The 8,027-nt window shown below is 46.8% G+C and overlaps 1 protein-coding gene across 2 annotated transcripts in view; it reads left to right on the top strand.

The window, feature by feature from the left end:
• The first annotated feature begins 7,716 nt into the window (after positions 1–7,716).
• Positions 7,717–8,027, top strand: part of TP53BP2 (tumor protein p53 binding protein 2) — a 62,122-nt gene continuing 61,811 nt past the window's right edge. For both annotated transcript variants that reach the window (XM_082389797.1, XM_082389796.1), the window contains exon 1: positions 7,717–8,027. Coding sequence is in view for 1 of the 2 variants with exons in the window: in XM_082389796.1 (XP_082245922.1) it covers positions 8,001–8,027 (27 nt within the window). In the remaining variant the exon portion in view is untranslated.

Genomic DNA, 8,027 nt, shown 5'->3' with positions numbered 1-8,027 from the left:
GACCAATCAGCAGAAGGGAAAGCACATTAGGTCTGTTTTCCAGCAACGGGTTTTTGTTCCATACATCCTTTCACCCTCATTCAATCAGAACCTCTTATAGGCATTTATGAGATGGCTTTTTGGGGTGATGAGTTTAACGTATGGCCATAGGATTGGGAAAATGTGCAAAATGCTGACTGTTGTGGACTGAATTGTGTCCCCCCCCAAATTTATGTTAAAGCACTACCCCCCCAAGTGTGATGGTATTTGAGGGTGGGGCTTTTGAAAGATAATAAAGTTTAGATGAGGTCTTGAAGGCCCTCGTGATGGGATTCTCGCCCTTATAGGAAGAGACACCAGAGCGCTTTCTTCCTCTTTCTCTCTCTGCCGTGTGGGTATACATGCTAAGACAGTAGCCTGTAAGCCAGGAAGAGAGCCCTCGCCGGGGAACCAAACTGGCTGGTACCTTGGTCTTGGACTTCCCAGCCTCCAGAACCATGAAAAACATAAATTCCTGTAGTTTAAGCCACCTAGTCTATGATATTTCGTTATGGCAGCCTGAGCTGACTAATGCACTGGCTTTAATCACATGCTTTACAGGCAAATGAACAACTCATTCATTATTCACTCTTTTGTTCATTCAGTTATTCATTCTACTACTATGTACCGGGCCCCATTTTAGGTACTGAAAAATCAGTGGTAAACAAGGATGAGCTGAAGTCGATACCCTACAGTTTAAAGTCTTGTGGGAGAGACGGGCATGAATTGAATAACACTAGCAACACAAATCGTCTAAATATTCAGTGGTGGCATATGGCATAAAGGTGAGGTTCTCAGAGCCATGCTGCAGTATGTCCTGGAGGGCGAAAGGGACTGAAAAAGGATGGCGTGGCTGAGTCTCAGGGGGGGAGGGGACTATACCTGGTAAAGGTAGAGAATGGGCAGGGACAGACATTCAGGGCTTGGAGGCGATGTTAAGGAGAGACTTTCAGTAGGGTTGTCTATAATCAGACGAGTGAGAGACGATAGTGGCTTCAGCAGACTGGCGGCGGTGATGGAAAATGGGGATTTTGAAGACATGTTTAAGAAACAGAATGAACACAGCTTGATGATTGAATAGATGTTGGAGATGAGGAAGAAATAAAGTCAAGCATGATTCCTGGGTTCTTGGCTTGAGAAAATGGATGAACACTTGTGCCATTCACAGAGACAGAACATACTGGGGAGAAAGATTACATGTTTGGTTTTAGACAAGTTGAGTTTGCCATACTTTGAGACAGCCAAGAGGAAATGACTAACAGGCAGCTGGATATGACTGGATATGAATATGCAGCACCCTTCAGTAGAACTTTCTGTGATGATGTAAGTATTCCGTATCTACACTGTCTACCACTACCATCCACTTATATTTAAATGAATTAAAATTAAAATTTTAGTTTCTCAGTTGCACTAGCCACATTTCAAATGCTCAATAGCTATATATGGTACGTGACTTTCTCACTGGACAGCTTAGTTCTAGAGCCCAGAGAAGCAGTCTGGTTTGGAAATATAAAAATTCATACCATGTGTAGATGAGGTTTAAGACTGGGGATAAGACTGTCTAGGAGGAAGGTAGTCAGTGAAAAAAGGAAATCGTTAGGATTGAGCCTTGAGGACCTTCAACATGTAAAGGCTGGTGAGGAGGAATGAGCCTTCAAAAGACACAGAGAAGAAGCAGTGCAAGAGGTAGGAGGAAAACCATGAGAGCATTGTCCTAAAAGTCAAGGGAAACGGGTGTTTTGAGAGGGAGAGAATGAGTCACAGCTAAGTGCTGGTGAAAGGTCAAGAAAGATGAAGACTGAAAATGTTTATTGCATCAATGAAATAGAGGTCACCAGTGACTTCATCAAGAGCTATTTCAGAGGAGGGATGGGGCTGGAAGGCAGGCTGGATGAGGGAGGGGAAGGTGAAGTATGGAGAGAGAATTGACAACAGAAGCTGAGGAACCAGGAGCCCCTGGTTCCATGACTTGCAATAAGCAGGGGATTATTTAAACCAAATCAACATACAGTCAGTAGCCAGACAGATGTCTTCAAAGCACTGAGTTTATTCTGCAAAGTTAGCAATTTCAAATCATTTTTTCATGAATTTGGGGAGGTAATTACTGTTCCTCCTTCCCACCCTAACTGTCTCGGAGAGTAGTTATGAGCAAGACCAAGCAAAGGCTTGGAGGCCATGTATGGAGTATTCTTTACCCTAACAGCAATAGAAAGCAATGGAAGGGTTTTCTTTTTTCTTTAAAAAAATTTTTTTTATTATCCAGAATTTAGAGTAAACACAAGAAGACAGAAAAGTATGATTAACTTCTATGTACATTTATCACCTGGCCCCTATGTCCTTCAGACCTCAGTTCTACCCCATCCATATGCCCATCCACTTTGATTAAAGACCTTCAAGCATGGGAGTGACATGATTACACTTTTGCTAAAAAGATCATTCTTGTTGCTCTTAGAGCAGGAGTGGCAAACTTCCTCTTTAAAGGGCCAGGTAGTAAATATTTCAGGCTTTGCTGGACATACAGTCTCTGCCACAACTACTCAACTCCCCTCTCGTAGTGTAAAAGCAGCCACAGACAACATGTAAACAAATATGTGTGGCTGTATTCCAATAAAACTTTCCTTAAGGACACAGAAATTTGAATTTCATATAATTTTCTTGTGTCACAACATATTCTTCTTTTGATTCCTCCCCTCTCCCTCCAGTATTAAAAAATGTAAAAACCGTATTTGCTCACAGGCAATACAAAAACTGGTGGAGGGCAGATTTGGCCTGTTGTTTGCCAACTCCTAGGGTGGAGAATGGATTGGAGCAAACAGGGCAGGAAGATCTGCCTGAGGCTATTGCAGGAATCAGGAACAAAACCTCACTATACCCAGCAAAGAGAAAAGAGAGCATGGTAAACACTGATTAAGTACCATCAATTCTACATTTATTGAGTACCTACCACGCCCAGGCACAAAGTTAGGGCTGAAGATACACAAATAAATGAATAAACAAATAGCTTTTGCCACTGAGTCTAGTTGGGGAGACAAATGTGTTCTTTTCTATATCATAAGGTAAGTACCATAATAAATAAATTACTTATATAAATGGCTATGGAATATAGATGAGATATTGATTAATTCTGTTTGAGAAACATCAAACATGACTTCCAAGAATGACATTTAGGAAGGCACCTAAAAGATGAGCAGAAGTAGGATGTGGGGGAAGATATTCAAGGCAAAAAGAAAAGTGTGGATGGAGGCAAGGAGGCTTGAGACTCAAAATTCTGCCCCATCTCTGTCTTTTGGTTACTGCTAATTTGAAGGGAGTGTAGGAGAGAACCAAATAAACTTGTAGGCGAAGAAACCTGAAAAATGGAGTATCTGAGATTTCAAGAGGGAGCCTAATTGGTAGAACACATGGTCCCACGCGATCGATCTTCTTCCATCTCCCTGACCACTCTTCTTGTTCACTCAGCGCCAGGCACACTGGTCCTGTTTGCTGGTTTTTCTTTTTTTTTGGCTGCACCCTGTGGCTCACAGGATCTAAGTTCCCCTACCAGGGATTGAACCCAGGCCCTCACAGTGAAAGCGCAGAGTCCCAACCACTGGACCGCCAGGGAATTCCCTGCTGTTTCTTTAAGATGCCAGGCACACTCCTGCCTCAGGCTCTTTGCCCTTGTTCTTCCCACTGCCTAGAGTCCCATCGCCTCCCTCGCTTCATCCCTCAGAGGACTGCTCTGACCACCCTATCCAAAACAGGCACTACTCTCTTTGGTTTACCTAGTTGTTTCCCCCGCCCCACAAAGCATTTATTATAATCTCATTCATTTATTGTCTAACTCCCTGACTAGAATCCAAGCTTCATGAAGGCAGAGTCTTTGTTTTGCAGGCTGTTGTGTCTCTAGAGTCTAGAATGGTGCCTGGCAACGTTCAGGCACACAGGGTGAAATGAAGGAGAGGAAGGAAGCGGAGAAGGCTGCATGATGGGTTGGAAGTGGAGGAAAGGATATTGCAGGAGTATAATGTAAGCTCCAATAGCCTCTGTTTTATTGGGTAAGGAAACTGGGAGTTCATCTTCTGAGCTGGGGAGGGATGCAAGGTTTGGAACACCTGAGGGAAATGGGAAAGAAAGTAACATGGGGAGGAAGTTGGGAACTCAAACATTTGAACTCAAGCCAAACAAGTGATTAATTGTACTGTGCCTGGGGCTGAGGTGAGATCCAAAGAGAACACAGCTCATCCGCACCCAGCTGGTGGTGATTTGATTTATCTTTCTCGGAGTTGAATATAGAATTATAGAGTCAGGAGAAAGGAGGACAGGATCTCGGCAGAATAAGCAGGTGAGAGCGGGAATGAAGAAATAGGTGGAACTTTGGAAGGGAGAAAACAACCCATCAGAGAGCTATATGTGATGGCACAGAATCTGAAGGAATGAAACCAAAGCATAGACAGGGGTTCACTGGTTTCATGCTCAACGCTAAAAAAGAAAAAAAAAAAGGAAAGAAAGAAAAGAAAAGAAAACAAAACCCTCAACAGAAATACGCCTGCTATTTGGCAGCAGGGAATTCTCAATTGGCTGGAAGTGAGTTTTGGGACAAATCGCCAGCTGCTGTCCCCTTTTCTTCCTCTCCTCAGAAGAAACAGGCAGTAAAACAAACTGTTTGTGAGAACAGGCAGGAAAGAAATAGACCTGGCCATCTTATTCCAATAATTCTCTCCTTTCTTCTACTGCTGTTATTATTAATAAGCCAGGGCTGTCGATGCTCCCTCTAAATATAATTTACTATTGTGTGTGACCAGTTTTTGGATGGCAAAGAGAGATGTTTTCTCATTGTTGAGAACGGGAGGTTTAGTGACCGATATCCAGAATTCTTTTCCTGGATGACCTGGATCATGGTATCTTATAGTTGTTTCTGAGATTTCTTTGTATGCCAGAAAATAATGAAAGCCAGCGGAATATGAGGTAGGTTTTTTTGTGTTACACAGTCCCTGCCGGTTGCCAAAAGGGAGTCTTGCTTTCCACAAATGTGCTAAATTCCAGGATTAGGGTTTCTCTTATTTTTATTAAGATTCTCAAATTTAACATGATCGCCTCTTCCCTGCAACTTGCCACTCAGGGTCTTCTCCCTCTCAGTTGGTAGCAGCTTCCATCCTGCAGGACAAAAACCTTGAACTCACCCTTGACTTTTTACTCTCCTATTCCATATCTATCCTATCAGGAAATTCTATGGGTTCGGCCTTCAAAATACATCCCACATCTGACCACTTTTCACCACATCCACTGTTACTGCCCAAGCCACTTTCATCTTTTGCTTGGATTATTGCAAGTTCTTCCTACAGGTTCTCTGCTAACTTTCTGTCTGTTTTCCACGGCAGCTAGAATGATTCCATTAAAATATGTCAGATCATGGTACTCATCTGTTCAAAATCTTTCCATGACTCCCCATTTCACGCAGAGTAAAAGCCAAAGTCCTTACAATGGCCCTCAAGGCTGTACATTATCCGGCTCCTTATATCACTCTACCTCATCTGCTACTTCTCTCCTCCTTATCTAGTCTCCTCCAGCCATCCTGGCCTCCTTGACGTTCCTGGAATATGCCAAGTAGGCTCCCATCTTAAGGCCTTCGCACTGGCTGTTCCCTCTGCCTGGAAGCCTTCATGAAGGCTGTAGTTCAGAGATCCCCAACTGCCCGGCTGTGGACCGGTACCAGTCCACGGCCTGTTAGGAACCCGGGCCGCACAGCAGGAGGTGAGTAGCGGGAGAGCTAGCGAAGCTTCACCTGCCACTCCCCATAACTCGCATTCATCACTCGCCTGAACTATATCCCCCCACCCCTCCCCCTCCGAAAAATTGTCTTCCCGGAAACTGGTCCCTGGTGCCAGAAAGGTTGGGGACCGCTGCTGTAGTTCACTCCTTCAAGTCTGTGCTCACAGATCATCTTTTCAGTGAGGTCTACCTTGACCACTTGATTTATTTATTCATTTATTTTTAAAGTTTTTTTTTGATGTGGACCATTTTTTAAATCTTTACTGAATTTGTCACAATATTGCTTCTGTTTTATGTTTTGGTTTTTTTTGGCCCTGAGGCATGGGGGATCTTAGCTCCCAGACCAGGGATCGAACCCACACCCCCTGCACTGGAAGGGGAAGTCTCAACCACTGGACCACCAGGGAAGTCCCTTGACCACTTGATTTAAAATTGCACCTGCATGCCTCATCCCCTTAGCCCCTTTAATTTTTTTTCTTATAACTATATTTGGTAATTTAAGTAAGTATTAATTATTAATATACTCAGCTACTGATTTTTCCACCCAATTTTTGTTTTCTTCATTAATGTATCCCAGCACTTAGAAGAATACCCAGCATGTAGTAGGTATTGGATAAATATTTACTGAATAAAGGGATGAATTCCCTTTACTTGACTTAGGACAATCCTCTTAAAAAAGCTAGACTTTAAACTAGAGTTTTGGAGAAATTTTAATACTAATCAAATTAGCCATAGTTTAATACTTAATATTTCCAGATATGTAGCTGGGAGAGTAGGATAGGACTTTGATGGAGATTCTGGTAAGGGATATATTGGACAACGAAAGAATTGTCCATCCTTGAGGCTAGATAAATCCAGGTGCTTCACTCCACTTAAGCTCGCTCACAGGGACAATTTTGCCAGAACTACGGCTTCCTGGAGTTAGGGTTCCTGGAATCTGTCTCCCTGGAAGGTGGAAGAGGGTGCCTGAACCAGCTCTGCTACTCTTTCGAAATGAGCCTCTGCAATTCTCCTAGGCCTTCGCTTAGCTCCCTGCAAAGGGAGCAGTGTGTGGTCATATCCGAGACTGTCCTGAGGGTGTAACAAGCACCCTTCAGAGAGGAAATCCAGGACATTCTTGAGCAACAGAAAAGCAGCGCCTCAGAAAGCTGCTTTGCGCATTTCAAACTTTTTTGGTTTTATTTACTTATTTTTATTGTGGTAAAACAGACAAAATTGACCATTTTAGTCATTTTTAAATGTTTGGGTTTTTTTGTTTGTTTTTAGTTATAGAAAGTCACACGTGAGTTCTAAATCAGAATTTGGACGATGGCAAATGAGACGAAAGGCGACAGCCCGAGGACTCCTTCACCAGGAACTCTCGGAATGCGCTGCGGGCTGAGACGGCCCCGCCGATCTCCATCTTGTTGGGACGGGGCAGTCGCCGGGCCTCCAGGGACATCGGCCGATCCAGCCGTGCGGCCGGGTCCTCCCATGAGGTCCGGTCGCCTGGCTCCGGCCGAGCCCCGCGGCACTGCCGCGGGGAGGACCCGTCCAGGTGCCGAGTCTCGGGCCAAGGTTCAGCCTCCCGGCCCAGTTCGAAACTGCGGGGAGGTGACGGCCGCGGCCCCCGGGCTCCTCCGGAGTCTTTCATTATTCCGTCTTTCAGAGGCGGCCTTACAGTCCCCGGCCCCGCCTGCAGGCGCGCGCTCCGGTCGCTCCGCCGCGCGCCCCCGGCGACGCGTCGTCCGAAGGCAAATAAAGAAACGGTGACCCGGCGCCCGCCGACCCGGGCGCGAGCCAGCCGCCTCGCCTCCCTCCCGCCGCGGGCCCGCGCAGGCGCGCGCGGCTTCGTCCCCCGCGGCCTCGTCTCAGCGGCCTCCCCTCCCCCAGCCAGCCTCGCGCGCCGCGGGCGGGGCTCCGTGCGGGGGGCGGAGCCGGCGCGGGCTCGGCGGGGGACAGGCCCCGGGATTAGTTGGTTTCGGAGCAAAGAAGGGAGTCCGGGCTGTCGCGAGCGCTGAGGAGACAAAGCCGCGTCCGGGGGCCCGGTCGGAGGTGGGCCCGGGGCTCGGTGGCGCCCCAGACCGCGGGGAGAACTCTGCGGACCCGCACGCCGCCCCGCCACCCGCCGTCGCTTTGCAACAGGTCCGCCGCCTCCCGGGCGGCCTCCCTCTGCGCTCCCCTCCCCCGCACCGCGCGACCCCGGGGGCGCCTCCGCTCGGCTCCGAGCCGCGGTCTGGCCACCCGCTTCGATGCGGTTCGGGTCCAAAATGATGCCG

The sequence above is a fragment of the Balaenoptera borealis genome (genome assembly GCF_965194805.1).
Source record: "Balaenoptera borealis genome assembly, chromosome: 1".
Taxonomy (NCBI): domain Eukaryota; kingdom Metazoa; phylum Chordata; class Mammalia; order Artiodactyla; family Balaenopteridae; genus Balaenoptera; species Balaenoptera borealis.
This window is presented reverse-complemented; position numbering and strand designations above follow the sequence as displayed.